This window comes from Pleurodeles waltl, chromosome 5 (genome assembly GCF_031143425.1).
Source record: "Pleurodeles waltl isolate 20211129_DDA chromosome 5, aPleWal1.hap1.20221129, whole genome shotgun sequence".
Lineage (NCBI taxonomy): Eukaryota > Metazoa > Chordata > Amphibia > Caudata > Salamandridae > Pleurodeles > Pleurodeles waltl.
The window spans coordinates 1,470,684,643-1,470,708,555 of NC_090444.1; the positions used below are offsets into that span (position 1 = coordinate 1,470,684,643).

At 49.6% G+C, this 23,913-nt stretch overlaps 1 protein-coding gene across 2 annotated transcripts in view; it reads right to left on the bottom strand.

Moving 5' to 3' along the window:
- Positions 1–23,913, bottom strand: part of PHF3 (PHD finger protein 3) — a 629,825-nt gene that overhangs the window by 440,187 nt on the left and 165,725 nt on the right. For both annotated transcript variants that reach the window (XM_069235742.1, XM_069235741.1), the window contains one exon: positions 16,478–16,628. In XM_069235742.1, coding sequence (XP_069091843.1) covers positions 16,478–16,628 — 151 coding nt within the window. The remainder of the gene's footprint in view (positions 1–16,477; positions 16,629–23,913) is intronic.

Consider the following 23,913-nt stretch of genomic DNA (forward strand, 5'->3'; position numbering starts at 1 on the left):
GGCGGACCATTGGGTCAAGACTAGGGTGTCCAAAACTTCCACAGGGGGTGACCAAAAGAAAGGGGTCACAAAACCTCCCCAGGGGAAGGGTGGTGAGACAGCCAAAAACAAAAATAGTAAAGAGTCTTCTACAGGCCCCCAAAAACCTGCACAGGAGGGTGGGCCCAGAGCCTCTTCACAAAACAATTCTGGGTACAAGGGTAAAAACTTTGATCCCAAAAAGGCCTGGTGTCGTAGCTGTAGTCAGTCTGGACACCAAACTGGAGACAAGGCCTGTCCCAAGAAAGATACCACTTCTAACTCCAATCCAGCAAAAACTGGAATGGCCAGTCTCCAAGTGGGATCAACAGTATGCCCAGAGCAAATCAGGTGTCACACTGAAGCTACATTAGTCTCTGAGGGTGGGGTGGATTTAGCCACACTGGCTGCCTGGCCCCCTAACATGCAAAAATACAGGCAGCAGCTCTTAATTAATGGGACAAGTGTAGAGGGCCTGAGGGATACAGGTGCCAGTGTCACCATGGTGACAGAGAAACTGGTTTCCCCTGGCCAATACCTGACTGGACAAACTTATCCAGTCACCAATGCTGACAATCAAACTAAAGTACATCCCATGGCAATGGTAACTTTAGAGTGGGGAGGGGTCAATGGCCTGAAACAGGTGGTGGTCTCCTCAAATATCCCAGTAGACTGTTTGCTTGGAAACAACCTGGAGTCCTCAGCATGGGCTGAGGTAGAACTAAAAACCCATGCAGCCATGCTGGGTATCCCTGAACTGGTGTGTGTCAAGACTAGGGCACAGTGCAAGGCACAGGGTGAAAAAGTAGAGCTGGAGTCTGGAAAAATGGCCCAGCCTACCAAGAGGAAAGGAAAGTCAGCTGGGAAACCAGCTGCAACACAACACCAAAAAGAGAACCTCTCTTCTCAGGAAGAAGTTCTGCCCTCTGAGGGAACTGAGCCTATGGAACTGGAACCTTATCAGGTTGAGCTCTTAGGCCCAGGGGGACCCTCAAGGGAAGAGTTGTGTAAGGGACAAGAAACCTGTCCCTCTCTTGAAGGCCTTAGGCAGCAAGCTGCTGAAGAGTCCAAAGGCAAGAAAAATGGAACACATAGGGTCTACTGGGAAGATGGACTCCTGTACACTGAGGCAAGAGATCCCAAACCTGGTGCCACTAGGAGAGTGGTAGTGCCTCAGAGTTTCAGAGAGTTTATCCTGACCTTAGCCCATGATATTCCCCTTGCTGGGCATTTGGGACAAACCAAGACGTGGGAGAGGTTAGTCAACCACTTCTACTGGCCCAATATGTCCCAGAAGGTTAAGGAGTTTTGCCTCTCCTGCCCCACCTGTCAAGCCAGTGGTAAGACAGGTGGGCATCCAAAGGCCCCCCTCATTCCACTTCCAGTGGTGGGGGTCCCCTTTGAAAGAGTGGGTGTGGACATAGTTGGTCCACTAGAACCTCCCACAGCCTCAGGAAATATGTACATCCTAGTAGTAGTGGATCATGCTACTAGGTATCCTGAAGCTATTCCCCTTAGGTCAACTACTGCCCCTGCAGTAGCCAAGGCCCTCATTGGTATCTTTACCAGAGTGGGCTTCCCTAAGGAGGTGGTGTCTGACAGAGGTACCAACTTCATGTCAGCATACCTAAAACACATGTGGAATGAATGTGGGGTGACTTATAAATTCACTACACCATATCATCCACAAACTAATGGCCTTGTTGAGAGATTCAACAAGACATTAAAGGGCATGATCATGGGGCTACCAGAGAAACTCAAAAGGAGATGGGATGTCCTCCTGCCATGTCTGCTTTTCGCTTACAGAGAGGTGCCTCAGAAGGGAGTAGGATTCTCACCCTTTGAACTTCTGTTTGGCCACCCTGTAAGGGGACCACTTGCTCTTGTTAAAGAAGGCTGGGAGAGACCTCTTCATGAGCCTAAACAAGACATAGTGGACTATGTACTTGGCCTTCGCTCAAGAATAGCAGAGTACATGGAAAAGGCAAGTAAAAACCTTGAGGCCAGCCAACAACTCCAGAAGTTGTGGTATGACCAAAAGGCTGCACTGGTTGAATTTCAACCAGGGCAGAAAGTCTGGGTTCTGGAGCCTGTGGCTCTCAGGGCACTCCAGGACAAATGGAGTGGCCCTTACCCAGTACTAGAAAGGAACAGTCAGGTCACCTACCTGGTAGACCTGGGCACAAGCAGGAGCCCCAAGAGGGTGATCCATGTAAACCGCCTTAAGCTCTTCCATGACAGGGCTGATGTAAATCTGTTGATGGTGACAGATGAGGACCAGGAAGCTGAGAGTGAACCTCTCCCTGATCTCCTCTCATCAGACCCTAAAGATGGCTCAGTAGATGGAGTGATCTACTCAGACACCCTCTCTAGCCAACAGCAGTCTGACTGTAGGAAGGTCCTGCAGGAGTTTGCTGAACTCTTTTCCCTAACCCCTGGTCAGACACACCTGTGTACCCATGATGTGGACACAGGAGACAGCATGCCTGTCAAAAACAAAATATTTAGACAGTCTGACCAAGTTAAGGAAAGCATCAAGGTGGAAGTCCACAAGATGCTGGAATTGGGAGTAATTGAGTACTCTGACAGCCCCTGGGCTAGCCCAGTGGTCTTAGTCCCCAAACCTCACACCAAAGAAGGAAAGAGAGAGATGAGGTTTTGTGTGGACTACAGAAGTCTCAACTCTGTCACCAAGACAGATGCTCATCCCATTCCTAGAGCTGATGAGCTCATAGACAAATTAGGGGCTGCCAAATTCTTAAGTACCTTTGACTTAACAGCAGGGTACTGGCAAATCAAAATGGCCCCTGGAGCAAAAGAAAAGACAGCATTCTCCACACCTGATGGGCATTATCAGTTCACTGTTATGCCCTTTGGTTTAAAGAATGCCCCTGCCACCTTCCAAAGGTTGGTGAATCAAGTCCTTGCTGGGTTGGAATCCTTTAGTGCAGCTTATCTTGATGATATTGCTGTCTTCAGCTCCACCTGGCAGGATCACCTGGTCCACCTGAAGAAGGTTTTGAAGGCCCTGCAATCTGCAGGCCTCTCTATCAAGGCATCCAAATGCCAGATAGGGCAGGGAACTGTGGTTTACTTGGGACACCTTGTAGGTGGAGGCCAAGTTCAGCCACTCCAGCCTAAGATCCAGACTATTCTGGACTGAGCAGCTCCAAAAACCCAGACCCAAGTCAGGGCATTCCTTGGCTTGACTGGGTACTATAGGAGGTTTGTGAAGGGATATGGATCCATTGTGACAGCCCTCACAGAACTCACCTCCAAGAAAATGCCCAAGAAAGTAAACTGGACTGTAGAATGCCAACAGGCCTTTGACACCCTGAAGCAAGCTATGAGCACAGCACCAGTTCTAAAAGCTCCAGATTACTCCAAGCAATTCATTGTGCAAACAGATGCCTCTGAACATGGGATAGGGGCAGTTTTGTCCCAAACAAATGATGATGGCCTTGACCAGCCTGTTGCTTTCATTAGCAGGAGGTTACTCCCCAGGGAGCAGCGTTGGAGTGCCATTGAGAGGGAGGCCTTTGCTGTGGTTTGGTCCCTGAAGAAGTTGAGACCATACCTCTTTGGTACTCACTTCCTAGTTCAGACTGACCACAGACCTCTCAGATGGCTGATGCAAATGAAAGGTGAAAATCCAAAACTGTTGAGGTGGTCCATCTCCCTACAGGGAATGGACTTTGTAGTGGAACACAGACCTGGGACTGCCCATGCCAATGCAGATGGCCTTTCCAGGTTCTTCCACTTAGAAAATGAAGACTCTCTTGGGAAAGGTTAGTCTCATCCTCTTTCGTTTGGGGGGGGGGGGGGGGGGGGGGGTTGTGTAAGGAAATGCCTCCTTGGCATGGTTACCCCCTGACTTTTTGCCTTTGCTGATGCTATGTTTTGAATTGAAAGTGTGCTGAGGCCTGCTAACCAGGCCCCAGCACCAGTGTTCTTTCCCTAACCTGTACTTTTGATTCCACAATTGGCACACCCTGGCACCCAGATAAGTCCCTTGTAACTGGTACCCCTGGTACCAAGGGCCCTGATGCCAGGGAAGGTCTCTAAGGGCTGCAGCATGTATTATGCCACCCTAGAGACCCCTCACTCAGCACAGACACACTGCTTACCAGCTTGTGTGTGCTAGTGAGAACAAAATGAGTAAGTCGACATGGCACTCCCCTCAGGGTGCCATGCCAGCCTCTCACTGCCTATGCAGTATAGGTAAGACACCCCTCTAGCAGGCCTTACAGCCCTAAGGCAGGGTGCACTATACCATAGGTGAGGGCACCAGTGCATGAGCACTGTGCCCCTACAGTGTCTAAGCAAAACCTTAGACATTGTAAGTGCAGGGTAGCCATAAGAGTATATGGTCTGGGAGTCTGTCAAACACGAACTCCACAGCACCATAATGGCTACACTGAAAACTGGGAAGTTTGGTATCAAACTTCTCAGCACAATAAATGCACACTGATGCCAGTGTACATTTTATTGTAAAATACACCACAGAGGGCACCTTAGAGGTGCCCCCTGAAACCTAACCCATTATCTGTGTAGGCTGACTTGTTCCAGCAGCCTGCCACACTAGAGACATGTTGCTGGCCCCATGGGGAGAGTGCCTTTGTCACTCTGAGGCCAGTAACAAAGCCTGCACTGGGTGGAGATGCTAACACCTCCCCCAGGCAGGAGCTGTAACACCTGGCGGTGAGCCTCAAAGGCTCACCCCTTTGTCACAGCACCGCAGGACACTCCAGCTAGTGGAGTTGCCCGCCCCCTACGGACACGGCCCCCACTTTTGGCGGCAAGGCTGGAGGAAACAAAGAAAACAACAAGGAGGAGTCACTGGCCAGTCAGGACAGCCCCTAAGGTGTCCTGAGCTGAAGTGACTCTAACTTTTAGAAATCCTCCATCTTGCAGATGGAGGATTCCGCCAATAGGATTAGGGATGTGACCCCCTCACCTTGGGAGGAGGCACAAAGAGGGTGTACTCACTCTCAGGGCTAGCAGCCATTGGCTACTAACCCCCCAGACCTAAACACGCCCTTAAATTTAGTATTTAAGGGATCCCCTGAACCTAGAAAAACAGATTCCTGCAACTACAAGAAGAAGGACTGCTGAGCTGACAAACCCCTGCAGAGGAAGAACAGAAGACACCAACTGCCTTGGCCCCAGACTTACCGGCCTGTCTCCTGCCTTCCAAAGAAACCTGCTCCAGCGACGCTTTCCAAGGGATCAGCGACCTATGAATCCTCTGAGGACTGCCCTGCTTCGCAAAAAGACAAGAAACTCCCGAGGACAGCGGCACTGCTCCAAAAGAACTGCAACTTTGTTACAAGGAGCAGATTTAAAGACCCCTGCAACTCCCCGCAAGAAGCGTGAGACTTGCAACACTGCACCCGGCGACCCCGACTCGACTGGTGGAGAACAACCAACTCAGGGAGGACCCTCCGGCGACTCTACGACTGTGAGTAACCAAAGTTGTCCCCCCTGAACCCCCACAGCGACGCCTGCAGAGGGAATCCCCAGGCTCCCCCTGACCGCGACTGTCTGAACTCCATTTCCCGACGGCTGGAAAAGACCCTGCACCCGCAGCCCCCAGCCCCTAAAGAAACGGAACTTCTGTGCAGGAGTGACCCCCAGGAGGCCCTCTCCCTTGCCCAGGTGGTGGCTACCCCGAGGAGCCCCCCCTTGCCTGCATCGCTGAAGAGACCCCTTGGTCTCCCATTGAAAACTGAAGGAAACCCGACGCGTGTTTGCACACTGCACCCGGCCGCCCCCGCACTGCTGAGGGTGTACTTTCTGTGCTACTTTGTGTCCCCCCCGGTGCCCTACAAAACCCCCCTGGTCTGCCCTCCGAAGACGCAGGTACTTACCTGCTGGCAGACTGGAACCGGGGCACCCCCCTCTCTCCATTATAGCCTATGTGTTTTGGGCACCTCTTTGACCTTTGCACCTGACCGGCCCTGAGCTGCTGGTGTGATAACTTTGGGGTTGCTCTGAACCCCCAACGGTGGGCTACCTTGGACCAAAAACTAAAACCTGTAAGTGACTTACTTACCTGTTGAAACTAACAATAACTTACCTCCCCCAGGAACTGTGAAAATTGCACTAAGTGTTCACTTTTAAAACAGCTTATTGTGTTTCATGTAAAAAGTATACATGCTAAAGTAATGATTCAAAGTTCCTAGAGTACTTACCTGCAATACCTTTCAAATGAGCTATTACATGTAAAATTTGAACCTGTGGTTCTTAAAATAAACTAAGAAAAGATATTTTTTCTATAACAAAACCTATTGGCTGGATTTGTCTCTGAGTGTGTGTGTACCTCATTTATTGTCTATGTGTATGTACAACAAATGCTTAACACTACTCCTTAGATAAGCCTACTGCTCGACCACACTACCACAAAATAGAGCATTAGTATTATCTCTTTTTACCACTATTTTACCTCTAAGGGGAACCCTTGGACTCTGTGCATGCTATCCCTTACTTTGAGATAGCACATACAGAGCCAACTTCCTACAGCGGCCTAAAAGGTATGCGGTGTTCACAGACCACAGCGCAAGACTGGAGGAAGAAAACAACTTCTTACCAAACTGTTCCAGCCTTTTTGATTCCCTATCTAGGGGTGCAGAAAGGAATGAGCCTAAAGACGAGGAAGCCTGGATGACAAGACTCTCAGGCATAGGGTTTTGGGACAGGAATTTAGGGTTGTTCGGAGTGGGATGATGGCGACGTGCGATAGTCCTATTCACAGGAGCCCCTGTGTTGGGTTTGGACCAAGTACTCAAAAGGACATCGGTGAGGGCTTCCCTGAATGGCAAAAAGGGTTCTGATATGGAAGCCCCTGGCTGAAGCACTGTAGGAAGTTGGCTCTGTATGTGCTATTTCAAAGTAAGGAATAGCATGCACAGAGTCCAAGGGTTCCCCTTAGAGGTAAAATAGTGGTAAAAATAGATAATACTAATGCTCTATTTTGTGGTAGTGTGGTCGAGCAGTAGGCTTATCCAAGGAGTAGTGTTAAGCATTTGTTGCACATACACATAGACAATAAATGAGGTACACACACTCAGAGACAAATCCAGCCAATAGGTTTTTGTATAGAAAAATATATTTTCTTAGTTTATTTTAAGAACCACAGGTTCAAATTCTACATGTAATATCTCATTCGAAAGGTATTGCAGGTAAGTACTTTAGGAACTTTAAATCGTAAAAATTGCATGTATACTTTTCAAGTTATTGACAAATAGCTGTTTTAAAAGTGGACACTTAGTGCAATTTTCATAGTTCCTAGGGGAGGTAAGTTTTTGTTAGTTTTACCAGGTAAGTAAGACACTTACAGGGTTCAGTTCTTGGTCCAAGGTAGCCCACCGTTGGGGGTTCAGAGCAACCCCAAAGTTACCACACCAGCAGCTCAGGGCCGGTCAGGTGCAGAGTTCAAAGTGGTGCCCAAAACACATAGGCTAGAATGGAGAGAAGGGGGTGCCCCGGTTCCGGTCTGCTTGCAGGTAAGTACCCGCGTCTTCGGAGGGCAGACCAGGGGGGTTTTGTAGGGCACCGGGGGGGACACAAGCCCACACAGAAATTTCACCCTCAGCAGCGCGGGGGCGGCCGGGTGCAGTGTAGAAACAGGCGTCAGGTTCGCAATGTTAGTCTATGAGAGATCTCGGGATCTCTTCAGCGCTGCAGGCAGGCAAGGGGGGGATTCCTCGGGGAAACCTCCACTTGGGCAAGGGAGAGGGACTCCTGGGGGTCACTCCTCCAGTGAAAGTCCGGTCCTTCAGGTCCTGGGGGCTGCGGGTGCAGGGTCTCTCCCAGGCGTCGGGACTTTGGATTCAAAGAGTCGCGGTCAGGGGAAGCCTCGGGATTCCCTCTGCAGGCGGCGCTGTGGGGGCTCAGGGGGGACAGGTTTTGGTACTCACAGTATCAGAGTAGTCCTGGGGTCCCTCCTGAGGTGTTGGATCGCCACCAGCCGAGTCGGGGTCGCCGGGTGCAGTGTTGCAAGTCTCACGCTTCTTGCGGGGAGCTTGCAGGGTTCTTTAAAGCTGCTGGAAACAAAGTTGCAGCTTTTCTTGGAGCAGGTCCGCTGTCCTCGGGAGTTTCTTGTCTTTTCGAAGCAGGGGCAGTCCTCAGAGGATGTCGAGGTCGCTGGTCCCTTCGGAAGGCGTCGCTGGAGCAGGATCTTTGGAAGGCAGGAGACAGGCCGGTGAGTTTCTGGAGCCAAGGCAGTTGTCGTCTTCTGGTCTTCCGCTGCAGGGGTTTTCAGCTGGGCAGTCCTTCTTCTTGTAGTTGCAGGAATCTAATTTTCTAGGGTTCAGGGTAGCCCTTAAATACTAAATTTAAGGGCGTGTTTAGGTCTGGGGGGTTAGTAGCCAATGGCTACTAGCCCTGAGGGTGGGTACACCCTCTTTGTGCCTCCTCCCAAGGGGAGGGGGTCACAATCCTAACCCTATTGGGGGAATCCTCCATCTGCAAGATGGAGGATTTCTAAAAGTTAGAGTCACCTCAGCTCAGGACACCTTAGGGGCTGTCCTGACTGGCCAGTGACTCCTCCTTGTTATTCTCATTATTTTCTCCGGCCTTGCCGCCAAAAGTGGGGGCCGGGCCGGAGGGGGCGGGCAACTCCACTAGCTGGAGTGTCCTGCTGGGTTGGCACAAAGGAGGTGAGCCTTTGAGGCTCACCGCCAGGTGTGACAATTCCTGCCTGGGGGAGGTGTTAGCATCTCCACCCAGTGCAGGCTTTGTTACTGGCCTCAGAGTGACAAAGGCACTCTCCCCATGGGGCCAGCAACATGTCTCGGTTTGTGGCAGGCTGCTAAAACTAGTCAGCCTACACAGATAGTCGGTTAAGTTTCAGGGGGCACCTCTAAGGTGCCCTCTGTGGTGTATTTTACAATAAAATGTACACTGGCATCAGTGTGCATTTATTGTGCTGAGAAGTTTGATACCAAACTTCCCAGTTTTCAGTGTAGCCATTATGGTGCTGTGGAGTTCGTGTTTGACAGACTCCCAGACCATATACTCTTATGGCTACCCTGTACTTACAATGTCTAAGGTTTTGTTTAGACACTGTAGGGGTACCATGCTCATGCACTGGTACCCTCACCTATGGTATAGTGCACCCTGCCTTAGGGCTGTAAGGCCTGCTAGAGGGGTGTCTTACCTATACTGCATAGGCAGTGAGAGGCTGGCATGGCACCCTGAGGGGAGTGCCATGTCGACTTACTCGTTTTGTCCTCACTAGCACACACAAGCTGGCAAGCAGTGTGTCTGTGCTGAGTGAGAGGTCTCCAGGGTGGCATAAGACATGCTGCAGCCCTTAGAGACCTTCCTTGGCATCAGGGCCCTTGGTACTAGAAGTACCAGTTACAAGGGACTTATCTGAATGCCAGGGTGTGCCAATTGTGGATACAATGGTACATTTTAGGTGAAGGAACACTGGTGCTGGGGCCTGGTTAGCAGGGTCCCAGCACTCTTCTTAGTCAAGTCAGCATCAGTATCAGGCAAAAAGTGGGGGGTAACTGCAACAGGGAGCCATTTCTTTACACAAGCCCCCCCCAGCCTACAGGCCAGGAGACTCAGCCCAAGCTGGGAGAGTCTTCCTAGTCTGTCAGGCGAGGAAGAGTAGGAGAAATAGGCTGGTTAGTTGCAGGGCCTACTCTGCCTTACATCCTTCTGTTCAGGTCATTCCCTTTGGGGAACTGACCCACTTCCACAGTGATAGGACCTAGTCTGAATTGCCTCTTGTCTGCCTCTTCAATGTCTCCACCCATTCTTTTTATTTTGGGTTTAGAGGTATCCACCTCTGCTAATCTTATCTTGGCCAGGGTTACCCCTAGCTTACCCATAGAGGTTACCCAGAGCTGGAGTAACCCCACCATGACCAATAGCGTCAGGGGGCCTAACTTGCTATTTGGCATGGGGTCAGACCACCAGGCTAAGGATAGTGCAGCCATAAAGGCTAACACCCAGCAGAGGCCACTGACAGCTGTCAGTGCCCAGAACCACACCTTTAGCTCTTCACCTAAAAGGGAAGGGGCTAAGTTACAGGCTTCTTTGGGTTCAGGTTGCCTGTCTGCTGTATTGGAGTGGGGGGTTACCACATCTTGTAGTAAACACCCTTCTTCCACTCTTTCTTCTGTTAGCTGAGGAGCCACCCACTCAGGTTTAACAGTTGCCTGACTAGCCAGGACTTCTTGTGGGTCAGGTTGGACTTTATCAGGGCCAGTTTTGGAGTTCTCCCCTACTGGAGCAGAATCTCCTTGGCTTGCTGTAACCTTGGCTAAAGGTTGTCCACCCCTCCTACTCTGTTTTCTTTTCTTCTTTTTCTGGGGCCTGCTTGCATTTACTGCAGAGGCAGGACTTCCAGAATCCTTGGGAGAGGACTGGCACTGGACCAGTTCCTCTCTTGAGCTCTGACTAACCTCTGGGTAGTCATTTCCAAGGAGACAATCAAGGGGGAGGTCTGTACTGACTACTACCCTTCTCCAGCTAAGAGTGCCACCCACTTCTATGGGCACTAAAGCCACAGGCCTCTTAGTGACCCTGTCTAGGCTAACTCTTACCCTGGCAGTCTCACCTGGGATGTACTGGTTTGAGAGCACCAGCCTGTCATGCACAATAGTGTGACTGGCACAAGTGTCTCTCAGGGCAGTGGTTGGGATTCCATTCACCAGTAGGTGGTGGAAGTGTCTACTTCCCTCTGGAATCTCCAAGTCACCTGTTGGGCCCTGTTTCCAGTTGAAGGCTAGGAAGACCTCCTCATCTGAGGAGTCATCTCCCATGGCTACACTGGTTACCCCTGGAATTTTGTTCTGGGGTTTGTTTTTGGGACAAGAAGTGTCCTTGGTGTGGTGCCCAGACTGTTTACAGTTGTGGCACCATGCCTTAGTGGCATCCCAGTTCTTACCCTGGTACCCACCTTTGTTTTGGGTTGTGTCTTGGGGCCCACCCACCTGTTCTGGTTTTTGGGGGCCTACAGAGGACTCTTTTTCTTTGTCTCTAGTGTCACCCACTTTCTCCTGGGGAGTTTTTGTAACCCCTTTCTTTTGGTCACCCCCAGTGGAAGTTTTGGTTACCCTAGTCTTGACCCAGTGGTCTGCCTTCTTTCCCAATTCTTGGGGAGAAATTGGACCTAGGTCTACCAGATACTGATGCAACTTTTCATTGAAGCAGTTACTTAAAATGTGTTCTTTCATAAACAAATTATAAAGCCCAACATAGTCACACACTTCATTTCCAGTTAACCAACCATCCAGTGTTTTTACTGAGTAGTCTACAAAATCAACCCAGGTCTGGCTCGAGGATTTTTGAGCCCCCCTGAATCTAATTCTATACTCCTCAGTGGAGAATCCAAAGCCCTCAATCAGGGTACCCTTCATGAGGTCATAAGATTCTGCATCTTTTCCAGAGAGTGTGAGGAGTCTATCCCTACACTTTCCAGTGAACATTTCCCAAAGGAGAGCACCCCAGTGAGATCTGTTCACTTTTCTGGTTACACAAGCCCTCTCAAAAGCTGTGAACCATTTGGTGATGTCATCACCATCTTCATATTTTGTTACAATCCCTTTGGGGATTTTTAGGATGTCAGGAGAATCTCTGACCCTATTTAAGTTGCTGCCACCATTGATGGGACCTAGGCCCATCTCTTTTCTTTCCCTTTCTATGGCTAGGAGCTGCTTTTCCAAAGCCAATCTTTTGACCATCCTGGCTAACAGGGGGTCATCTTCACTGGAGTTATCCTCAGTGATTTCAGAGGTGTTGGTCTCTCCTGTGAGGGAACCAGCATCTCGGACTATTATTTTTGGAGTCAGGGTTTGAGGGACCCTGTTCTCCCTAGATAGGACTGGTAGGGGGGAATTTTCCTCCAAGTCACTATCCTCTTCCTCTGAGTTGCCACCCTCAGAGGGGTTGGCCTTTTCAAACTCTGCCAAAAGCTCCTGGAGCTGTATTTTGGTAGGTTTGGGGCCCATTGTTATTTTCTTTATTTTACAGAGTGATCTTAGCTCCCTCATCTTAAGATGGAGGTAAGGTGTGGTGTCGAGTTCCACCACAGTCACATCTGTGCTAGACATTTTGCTTCTAAAAGTTGGAATACTTTTTAAGAATCTACAACTGGTTCTAGAATCTAATTCAAACTTTTACAAACTTTTAAACTCTAAAAGAAATGCTAAACAGGGACTTAACACACAAGGCCCTAGCAGGACTTTTAAGAATTTAGAAAACTTTTCAAATTGCAAAAATCAATTTCTAATGACAATTTTGGAATTTGTCGTGTGATCAGGTATTGGCTGAGTAGTCCAGCAAATGCAAAGTCTTGTACCCCACCGCTGATCCACCAATGTAGGAAGTTGGCTCTGTATGTGCTATTTCAAAGTAAGGTATAGCATGCACAGAGTCCAAGGGTTCCCCTTAGAGGTAAAATAGTGGTAAAAATAGATAATACTAATGCTCTATTTTGTGGTAGTGTGGTCGAGCAGTAGGCTTATCCAAGGAGTAGTGTTAAGCATTTGTTGCACATACACATAGACAATAAATGAGGTACACACACTCAGAGACAAATCCAGCCAATAGGTTTTTGTATAGAAAAATATCTTTTCTTAGTTTATTTTAAGAACCACAGGTTCAAATTCTACATGTAATATCTCATTCGAAAGGTATTGCAGGTAAGTACTTTAGGAACTTTAAATCGTAAAAATTGCATGTATACTTTTCAAGTTATTGACAAATAGCTGTTTTAAAAGTGGACACTTAGTGCAATTTTCATAGTTCCTAGGGGAGGTAAGTTTTTGTTAGTTTTACCAGGTAAGTAAGACACTTACAGGGTTCAGTTCTTGGTCCAAGGTAGCCCACCGTTGGGGGTTCAGAGCAACCCCAAAGTTACCACACCAGCAGCTCAGGGCCGGTCAGGTGCAGAGTTCAAAGTGGTGCCCAAAACACATAGGCTAGAATGGAGAGAAGGGGGTGCCCCGGTTCCGGTCTGCTTGCAGGTAAGTACCCGCGTCTTCGGAGGGCAGACCAGGGGGGTTTTGTAGGGCACCGGGGGGGACACAAGCCCACACAGAAATTTCACCCTCAGCAGCGCGGGGGCGGCCGGGTGCAGTGTAGAAACAGGCGTCAGGTTCGCAATGTTAGTCTATGAGAGATCTCGGGATCTCTTCAGCGCTGCAGGCAGGCAAGGGGGGGATTCCTCGGGGAAACCTCCACTTGGGCAAGGGAGAGGGACTCCTGGGGGTCACTCCTCCAGTGAAAGTCCGGTCCTTCAGGTCCTGGGGGCTGCGGGTGCAGGGTCTCTCCCAGGCGTCGGGACTTTGGATTCAAAGAGTCGCGGTCAGGGGAAGCCTCGGGATTCCCTCTGCAGGCGGCGCTGTGGGGGCTTAGGGGGGACAGGTTTTGGTACTCACAGTATCAGAGTAGTCCTGGGGTCCCTCCTGAGGTGTTGGATCGCCACCAGCCGAGTCGGGGTCGCCGGGTGCAGTGTTGCAAGTCTCACGCTTCTTGCGGGGAGCTTGCAGGGTTCTTTAAAGCTGCTGGAAACAAAGTTGCAGCTTTTCTTGGAGCAGGTCCGCTGTCCTCGGGAGTTTCTTGTCTTTTCGAAGCAGGGGCAGTCCTCAGAGGATGTCGAGGTCGCTGGTCCCTTCGGAAGGCGTCGCTGGAGCAGGATCTTTGGAAGGCAGGAGACAGGCCGGTGAGTTTCTGGAGCCAAGGCAGTTGTCGTCTTCTGGTCTTCCGCTGCAGGGGTTTTCAGCTGGGCAGTCCTTCTTCTTGTAGTTGCAGGAATCTAATTTTCTAGGGTTCAGGGTAGCCCTTAAATACTAAATTTAAGGGCGTGTTTAGGTCTGGGGGGTTAGTAGCCAATGGCTACTAGCCCTGAGGGTGGGTACACCCTCTTTGTGCCTCCTCCCAAGGGGAGGGGGTCACAATCCTAACCCTATTGGGGGAATCCTCCATCTGCAAGATGGAGGATTTCTAAAAGTTAGAGTCACCTCAGCTCAGGACACCTTAGGGGCTGTCCTGACTGGCCAGTGACTCCTCCTTGTTATTCTCATTATTTTCTCCGGCCTTGCCGCCAAAAGTGGGGGCCGGGCCGGAGGGGGCGGGCAACTCCACTAGCTGGAGTGTCCTGCTGGGTTGGCACAAAGGAGGTGAGCCTTTGAGGCTCACCGCCAGGTGTGACAATTCCTGCCTGGGGGAGGTGTTAGCATCTCCACCCAGTGCAGGCTTTGTTACTGGCCTCAGAGTGACAAAGGCACTCTCCCCATGGGGCCAGCAACATGTCTCGGTTTGTGGCAGGCTGCTAAAACTAGTCAGCCTACACAGATAGTCGGTTAAGTTTCAGGGGGCACCTCTAAGGTGCCCTCTGTGGTGTATTTTACAATAAAATGTACACTGGCATCAGTGTGCATTTATTGTGCTGAGAAGTTTGATACCAAACTTCCCAGTTTTCAGTGTAGCCATTATGGTGCTGTGGAGTTCGTGTTTGACAGACTCCCAGACCATATACTCTTATGGCTACCCTGTACTTACAATGTCTAAGGTTTTGTTTAGACACTGTAGGGGTACCATGCTCATGCACTGGTACCCTCACCTATGGTATAGTGCACCCTGCCTTAGGGCTGTAAGGCCTGCTAGAGGGGTGTCTTACCTATACTGCATAGGCAGTGAGAGGCTGGCATGGCACCCTGAGGGGAGTGCCATGTCGACTTACTCGTTTTGTCCTCACTAGCACACACAAGCTGGCAAGCAGTGTGTCTGTGCTGAGTGAGAGGTCTCCAGGGTGGCATAAGACATGCTGCAGCCCTTAGAGACCTTCCTTGGCATCAGGGCCCTTGGTACTAGAAGTACCAGTTACAAGGGACTTATCTGAATGCCAGGGTGTGCCAATTGTGGATACAATGGTACATTTTAGGTGAAGGAACACTGGTGCTGGGGCCTGGTTAGCAGGGTCCCAGCACTCTTCTTAGTCAAGTCAGCATCAGTATCAGGCAAAAAGTGGGGGGTAACTGCAACAGGGAGCCATTTCTTTACAAGCACCAGGAAATTTTACCTGTCCTCTACAGTAGGAAGCTCAAGGCCAAGGACCTCAGCTGCCCTACTGACCACCATACCATAAGTTGCTCCCTCCACCGTAGCCACAGTAGGAGACAGCATGCCAGCGTCTGGAGAAATATCCAGATCACTGGTGTCGCCCAATTCCAGAGCCCAGTCCAAAGATGGTTCATCCTGGTATTCATAAGGGCCCTGGGGCCCAACCAATCCCTCCCCAAATTCGTACCCATAGGAAAAAGGGTCCGAATCCGACCTGGGGCGAATAGGCCCCAACAAGTAAGGAGCATCCACAATCGACCTGGCGCCGAGGAAGGTCTCAATGGTGCGACCTGCGCCAGTGAGGATCCGTGAGTGGATCCAGAGGGGACCTCGGTGGCCAGAGCCGAAGCCGCTGGCACGGAACCTAAAGACCCCTAAAGAACCTCAAAGAACCCCTTGGGCCCGAAGGCCCCGTATCGGGGCCAGTCGGCCCAAAGACGAGGTGCATGGCCTCACAGAACTCTTCAAGTTAGGCGGGGATCGCTCCGGCTCCAAGAAACTCGGGGAAGTGCAGAGCGGACGCAGGCTCCGAGGATGGAGGCCTTGGGCGTTGACGCTCTTCCCGCGTTGCGTCAGCCAAGCGACACGGAGAAGTCAGAGCGATGGGACCTCTTCGGCTTCTTCTTTCTCTTACCTGCAACGAAGATTTAGAAGACGACGAGTGGTGATGGCTCTGCGAACGGTCTCGAGACCTTCCTCTCGGTCGAGACCGGGACTTACGCGGAGTCGAGTGCCGGGCCGCCATGCGTTTGAGGGACCGCTCCCTCAAGGCCTTTGGGTGCATGGCCCAGCACTCGGAGCAAGACTTCGGGTCATGGTCGCGCTTGAGACACCACAGACAAACCAGATGCAGATCCGTCACCGACATCATGCGGTAACAGTCCTTGCACGGCTTGAACCCGTCTTCAGGGACATCCTCAACACACCAAATATCTCACAAAAACTCAACAAAACAGTTGGAGTCGGTCAAAAAGAGACCAGGGTAGCTCTTCTCTGGATCAGCACGTGGCGCGGAAAGAAAAGAACTGACATCACTGCGCGAAAGTGGCGCCTATATACTACTACCAATGTCATTACGATGCCAACGATGCCCGCGGAATCAACAGACGCCACCTACCGATGTGCAAGGGTAGTGCTCGAAGAAAAATCTCCAGATCTAGTCTGACGCCTGGGGGAAATTTTAAGGTAAGGAATCTGCAATTAGAAGTCTCTATCAGATAATCTCTACGGCAAGCATATTTATTCAGCATAATAGAAGTAATATTATTCAGCATAGCGGCCCACATTGACTTGTTGCATCACAGTTCTGCAAAGAATCCTTTCAACAACAGGAATAAGACAGGAATTCCTGCATTTCACGTTCTAGTAGCAATACCTTTTCAACAGTATGTCTGTTAAAGTATGCCGGACACTTTGTCGGATCTGATCTACAGATGGTTTGGGAGCAGGAGGGGTTGTAGGATGCATGTTACTAATTGACAGCCGCTTTTCAGTTTTTTTCTTGTGTTCGTGCTTCTCAAGTGTGCCTGAAATAAAAACACACACAAAAACAAATCATTCATGTAGACATAAAACTAAATGCTTCACAACAGATTCAACTGAATAGATACTCTTAATCTAAAGAACTGTGGCAAACTTGATTACAAACGTATTTGCAAATTTGCTGTTTTATGCCATTAGTAAAACACTATTTAAGAGTATGTTGCAAACTACTGTGGTGCCTACATCTAAATCAGACCAACATACCATTCTGAAAGTGGCACTGCTTATAAAAGTGTTGTTCTCACTGTAGTAACTGGTACTCATTGATAGACCTAATTTCTGTTTTAGAATAGTACTACAAGATATGTAATAGCATTAAAATATATATAAATGATATTAAGCTAGACCGCGTGTACACTGTTGCTAATATGTACTGCTTTGCCTCATTTGTTTTCTCCTTCTTGTGTGTAAAGTGTTTCAGGTGTGTAGTGAGCTGAGAAATGCTTATCTGGGGTGCAATGTTTATGCCATTTTTGCGTTTGTGCTAGAGGAGGGCTCACTAGCCAATGGGGCAATAGTTACTGTAGGAAGTTGGCTCTGTATATACTATTTCAAAGTAATAAATAGTGTGCACAGAGTCCAAGGGTTCCCCTTAGAGGTAAGATAGTGGCAAAAATAGATAATTCTACTGCTCTATTTTGTGGTAGTGTGGTCGAGCAGTAGGCTTATCAGAGGGTAGTGTTAAGCATTTGTTGTACACACACACACACACAGGCAATAAATGAGGAACAAACACTCAAAGACTGATTCCAGGCCAATAGGTTTTTATATAGAAAAATATATTTTCTTAGTTTATTTTAAGAACCACAGGTTCAAGATTTACAAGTAATACTTCAAATGAAAGGTATTTCACTCGGGTATTCTAGGAACTTTGAATTATAACAATAGCATGTACAGTTTTGACGAAAATGGCAATAAGCTATTTTAAAAGTGGACACAGTGCAAAAATCAACAGTTCCTGGGGGAGGTAAGTAATTGTTAAGTTCACAGGTAAGTAAAACACTTACAGGGTTCAAAGTTGGGTCCAAGGTAGCCCACCGTGGGGGTTAGAGGCAACCCCATAAGTTACCACACCAGCAGCTTAGGGCCGGTCAGGTGCAGAGGTCAAAGAGGTGCCCAAAACACATAGGCTTCAATGGAAACAGGGGTGCCCCGGTCCCATTCTGCCAGCAGGTAAGTACCCGCATCCTCTGGGGGCAGACCAGGGGCGTTTGTAGGGCACCGGGGGGGACACAAGCAGGCACAGAAAGTACACCCTCAGCGGCACAGGGGCGGCCGGGTGCAGCGTGCAAACAGGTGTGGGGTTTTGTGTAGAAAGCAATGGGGAGACCCAGGGGTCTCTACAACGATGCAGGCAGGCACAAGGGGGGGGCTCCTCGGGGTAGCCACCACCTGGGCTAGGCAGAGGGTCGCCTGGGGGTCGCTCGTGCACTGAAGTTTGGTTCCTTCAGGTCCTGGGTGCTGCGGGTGCAGTGTTGGTTCCAGTCATTAGGTCCCTTGTTACAGCCAGTCGCGGACAGGGGGAGCCTCTGGATTTACTCTGCAGGCGTCGCTGTGGGGGCTCAACTCTGTAGTGTTAGTTTTCCGCAGGTCCAGCCGGGGGCGTCGGGTGCAGAGTGGAAAGTCTCACGCTTCCGGCGGGAAACGTGAAGTCTTTAAAGTTGCTTCTTTGTTGCAGAAAGTTGCAGTTTGTTGAACAGGGCCGCTGTTCTCTGGAGCTTCTTAGTCCTTTGGATGCAGGGCAGTCCTCTGAGGCTTCAGAGGTCGATGGTCCCTGTTGGATGCGTCACTGTTGCAGTTTTCATCGAAGTAGGGAGACAGGCCCGTGGGGCTGGGGCCAAATCAATTGTCGTCTCCGTCTTCACTGCAGGGCTTCAGGTCAGCAGTCCTTCTTCCTCTTTAGGTTGCAGGAATCTGTCTTCCTCGGTTCCAGGGGGCCCTAAATACTGAATTTAGGGGAGTGTTTAGGTCTGGGAGGGCAGTAGCCAATGGCTACTGTCCTGGAGGGTGGCTACACCCTCTTTGTGCCTCCTCCCTGTTGGGAGGGGGGCACATCCCTAATCCTATTGGGGGAATCCTCCATCTGCAAGATGGAGGATTTCTAAAAGTAAGAGTCACCTCAACTCAGGACACCTTAGGGGCTGTCCTGACTGGAGGGTGACTCCTCTTTGTTTTTCTAATTATCTCCTCCAGCCTTGCCGCCAAAAGTGGGGGCAGTGGCCGGAGGGGCGGGCAACTCCACTAGCTGGGATGCCCTGTGGCGCTGTAACAAAGGGGCTGAGCCTTTGAGGCTCACCGCCAGGTGTTACAGTTCCTGCAGGGGGAGGTGAGAAGCACCTCCACCCAGTACAGGCTTTGTTCCTGGCCACAGAGTGACAAAGGCACTCTCCCCATGTGGCCAGCAACATGTCTGGTGTGTGGCAGGCTGGCAAAAACTAGTCAGCCCACACTGGAAGTAGGGTATGGTTTCAGGAGGCATCTCTAAGATGCCCTCTGGGTGTATTTTACAATAAATTGCACACTGGCATCAGTGGGCATTTATTGTGCTGAGAAGTTTGATACCAAACTTCCCAGTTTTCAGTGTAGCCATTATGGTGCTGTGGAGTTCGTGTTTGACAAACTCCCAGACCATATACTCTTATGGCTACCCTGCACTTACAATGTCTAAGGTTTGGCTTAGACACTGTGGGGGCATAGTGCTCATGCACTTATGCCCTCACCTGTGGTATAGTGCACCCTGCCTTAGGGCTGCAAGGCCTGCTAGAGGGGTGACTTACCTATGCCACAGGCAGTGTGAGGTTGGCATGGAACTCTGAGGGGAGTGCCATGTCGACAGTCATTTTCTCCCCACCAGCACACACAAGCTGGCAAGCAGTGTGTATGTGCTGAGTGAGGGGTCCCCAGGGTGGCATAAGACATGCTGCAGCCCTTAGAGACCTTCCCTGGCATCAGGGCCCTTGGTACCAGGGGTACCAGTTACAAGGGACTTACCTGGGTGCCAGGGTTGTGCCAATTGTGGAGACAAAGGTACAGTTTAGGGAAAGAACACTGGTGTTCGGGCATGGTTAGCAGGGTCCTAGCACACTTTCAAGTCGTAACTTAGCATCAGCAAAGGCAAAAAGTCAGGGGGTAACCATGCCAAGGATGCATTTCCTTACAGTTACCATGAGGAAATCCTTCCCGTTTCACATCTCTTTGCAGGGGTTTGGCCATTATTCAATTCAAGGATGTCCCTGTCTAGCCAAATCCAAGATGACATGAGCCTTCTTTTCCAGTGACAAGCCATAGGCACAGCACTGGGGTCTACCCAGCATAATGGGTCACTACTTCTGGAACACCAGTTCTGCAATATGTATTCCCCCTCTGGAGGAGATACTAGCCTATAGGCCTACACAAAGGAAAGGGTAGGCAAAGGTGTGATCACCATTTGCTTAACTGAGGTAGTAGATAGAGCATCTGAGTTGTATGGCTATCTTGGGGTGTCAGTGATCCCTGATGTTTAGTTTGTGCATGTGAGCTCCCCATCCTAAGTGGGATGCATCTGTTACATCAGTCATTGATTGAGATAGTTGTGTGAATGATTTTCCTATTGTGGTGTATCACTATTGCATTTCCTTGTGAACTTTGTCTGTAACAACCACTAAATTGTTCCAACTCCTGGTTGCATGTGGCCATAGCTGCTGTAGCCATTCTTATGTAGTCTCATGTGTAACTTTGCATGTGGTATTAGGGGGATACACCAGGCCATAATGCCCATCATTTTCCCACTATCCTCACTCTCAGACCTTGCCACGTGAAGTTGAGGCAGCTCTGCTTTATCATCACCTTGACCTATTGTCCACTAATAAGGCTGTTCTTATCTGTGAATTTAAAATTGCTCCTAGAAAGGCAGTCTTCCTCTCGTTTTTATGATGATTTTTCATAGCCGATAGAGAATCACAGTTTATGTAACCCCAGGACTTTATAAAAACTAATCCCTTATCTATCGTATCTTTAATCGCTCTTCTCCTATCCTATCTGTTATCTAAAAAGCTCTTTTCAACAGCTGAAAGTAAGCAGGCCAGGTTATTCCGACGTGCAAAAGCGGTTCCAAAAGTTAATGTAGGTTCCAAGAAACCCTTTACTATCTCTATATTATAATCCCTAGCTATCTTATTGAGATCCTTAATGATAGGCATAAAAGAAAACACAATGTCTACATTTGAATAGAAATATTGGATATACTCTTGGTTATTGAGTCGTGTTAGTAAAAGACTACAACATATGCCATATGTTAGAGGCAAACTGTGATAGGCAATTTCCTCCTCAACAGATGCTGGAATCTGCATACAGACATACCAATCTCTTGCATCCATTACATCAACATACTCACGCAATAAGCTATAGAATACATTAGAAGAAAACAATTTCTCTTCATGTAAGTGTAAAGAAATGGCTCCCTGTTGCAGTTACCCCCCACTTTTTGCCTGATACTGATGCTGACTTGACTGAGAAGTGTGCTGGGACCCTGCTAACCAGGCCCCAGCACCAGTGTTCTTTCACCTAAAATGTACCATTGTTTCCACAATTGGCACACCCTGGCATCCAGATAAGTCCCTTGTAACTGGTACCTCTGGTACCAAGGGCCCTGATGCCAGGGAAGGTCTCTAAGGGCTGCAGCATGTATTATGCCACCCTAGAGACCCCTCACTCAGCACAGACACACTGCTTACAAGCCTGTGTGTGCTAGTGAGAACAAAATGAGTAAGTCGACATGGCACTCCCCTCAGGGTGCCATGCCAGCCTCTCACTGCCTATGCAGTATAGGTAAGACACCCCTCTAGCAGGCCTTACAGCCCCAAGGCAGGGTGCACTATACCATAGGTGAGGGTACCAGTGCATGAGCACTGTACCCCTACAGTGTCTAAGCAAAACCTTAGACATTGTAAGTGCAGGGTAGCCATAAGAGTATATGGTCTGGGAGTCTGTTTTACACGAACTCCACAGCACCATAATGGCTACACTGAAAACTGGGAAGTTTGGTATCAAACTTCTCAGCACAATAAATGCACACTGATGCCAGTGTACATTTTATTGCAAAATACACCCCAGAGGGCACCTTAGAGGTGCCCCCTGAAACTTAACCGACTGTCTGTGTAGGCTGACTAGTTCCAGCAGCCTGCCACACCAGAGACATGTTGCTGGCCCCATGGGGAGAGTGCCTTTGTCACTCTGAGGCCAGTAACAAAGCCTGCACTGGGTGGAGATGCTAACACCTCCCCCAGGCAGGAGCTGTGACACCTGGCGGTGAGCCTCAAAGGCTCACCCCTTTGTCACAGCCCAGCAGGGCACTCCAGCTTAGTGGAGTTGCCCGCCCCCTCCGGCCACGGCCCCCACTTTTGGCGGCAAGGCTGGAGGGAACAAAGAAAGCAACAAGGAGGAGTCACTGGCCAGTCAGGACAGCCCCTAAGGTGTCCTGAGCTGAGGTGACTCTAACTTTTAGAAATCCTCCATCTTGCAGATGGAGGATTCCCCCAATAGGGTTAGGATTGTGACCCCCTCCCCTTGGGAGGAGACACAAAGAGGGTGTACCCACCCTCAGGGCTAGTAGCCATTGGCTACTAACCCCCCAGACCTAAACACGCCCTTAAATTTAGTATTTAAGGGCTACCCTGAACCCTAGAAAATTAGATTCCTGCAACAACAAGAAGAAGGACTGCCTAGCTGAAAACCCCTGCAGAGGAAGACCAGAAGACAACAACTGCCTTGGCTCCAGAAACTCACCGGCCTGTCTCCTGCCTTCCAAAGAACTCTGCTCCAGCGACGCCTTCCAAAGGGACCAGCGACCTCTGAATCCTCTGAGGACTGCCCTGCTTCGACGACGACAAGAAACTCCCGAGGACAGCGGACCTGCTCCAAAAAGACTGCAACTTTGTCTCAAGAAGCAGCTTTAAAGAACCCTGCAACTCCCCGCAAGAAGCGTGAGACTTGCAACACTGCACCCGGCGACCCCGACTCGGCTGGTGGAGAACCAACACCTCAGGGAGGACCCCCGGACTACTCTACGACTGTGAGTACCAAAACCTGTCCCCCCTGAGCCCCCACAGCGCCGCCTGCAGAGGGAATCCCGAGGCTTCCCCGGACTGCGACTCTCTGAAACCTAAGTCCCGACGCCTGGAAAAGACCCTGCACCCGCAGCCCCCAGGACCTGAAGGACCGGACTTTCACTGGAGAAGTGACCCCCAGGAGTCCCTCTCCCTTGCCCAAGTGGAGGTTTCCCCGAGGAAGCCCCCCCTTGCCTGCCTGCAGCGCTAAAGAGATCCCCTGATCTCTCATAGACTAACATTGAAAACCCGACGCTTGTTTCTACACTGCACCCGGCCGCCCCCGCGCTGCTGAGGGTGAAATTTCTGTGTGGGCTTGTGTCCCCCCCGGTGCCCTACAAAACCCCCCTGGTCTGCCCTCCGAAGACGCGGGTACTTACCTGCAAGCAGACCGGAACCGGAGCACCCCCTTCTCTCCATTCTAGCCTATGCGTTTTGGGCACCACTTTGAACTCTGCACCTGACCGGCCCTGAGCTGCTGGTGTGGTGACTTTGGGGTTGCTCTGAACCCCCAACGGTGGGCTACCTTGGACCAAGAACTGAACCCTGTAAGTGTCTTACTTACCTGGTAAAACTAACAAAAACTTACCTCCCCCAGGAACTGTGAAAATTGCACTAAGTGTCCACTTTTGAAATAGCTATTTGTCAATAACTTGAAAAGTATACATGCAATTGAAATGATTCAAAGTTCCTAATGTACTTACCTGCAATACCTTTCAAACAAGATATTACATGTTAAATTTGAACCTGTGGTTCTTAAAATAAACTAAGAAAAGATATTTTTCTATAACAAAACCTATTGGCTGGATTTGTCTCTGAGTGTGTGTACCTCATTTATTGTCTATGTGTATGTACAACAAATGCTTAACACTACTCCTTGGATAAGCCTACTGCTCGACCACACTACCACAAAATAGAGCATTAGTATTATCTATTTTTACCACTATTTTACCTCTAAGGGGAACCCTTGGACTCTGTGCATGCTATTCCTTACTTTGAAATAGCACATACAGAGCCAACTTCCTACAGTAAGTATCTATCATCTATTTAAACCTATCTATTGCTGAAAGAGTAGTAATTCGTTTTAAAGGAATAATAGTTTGATGTACAGCTATGGCATGGTTGGCTCCATTCAAATCAAAGACAATCACACTCACAATCAATAACAAAGATACTATTGTAGCAA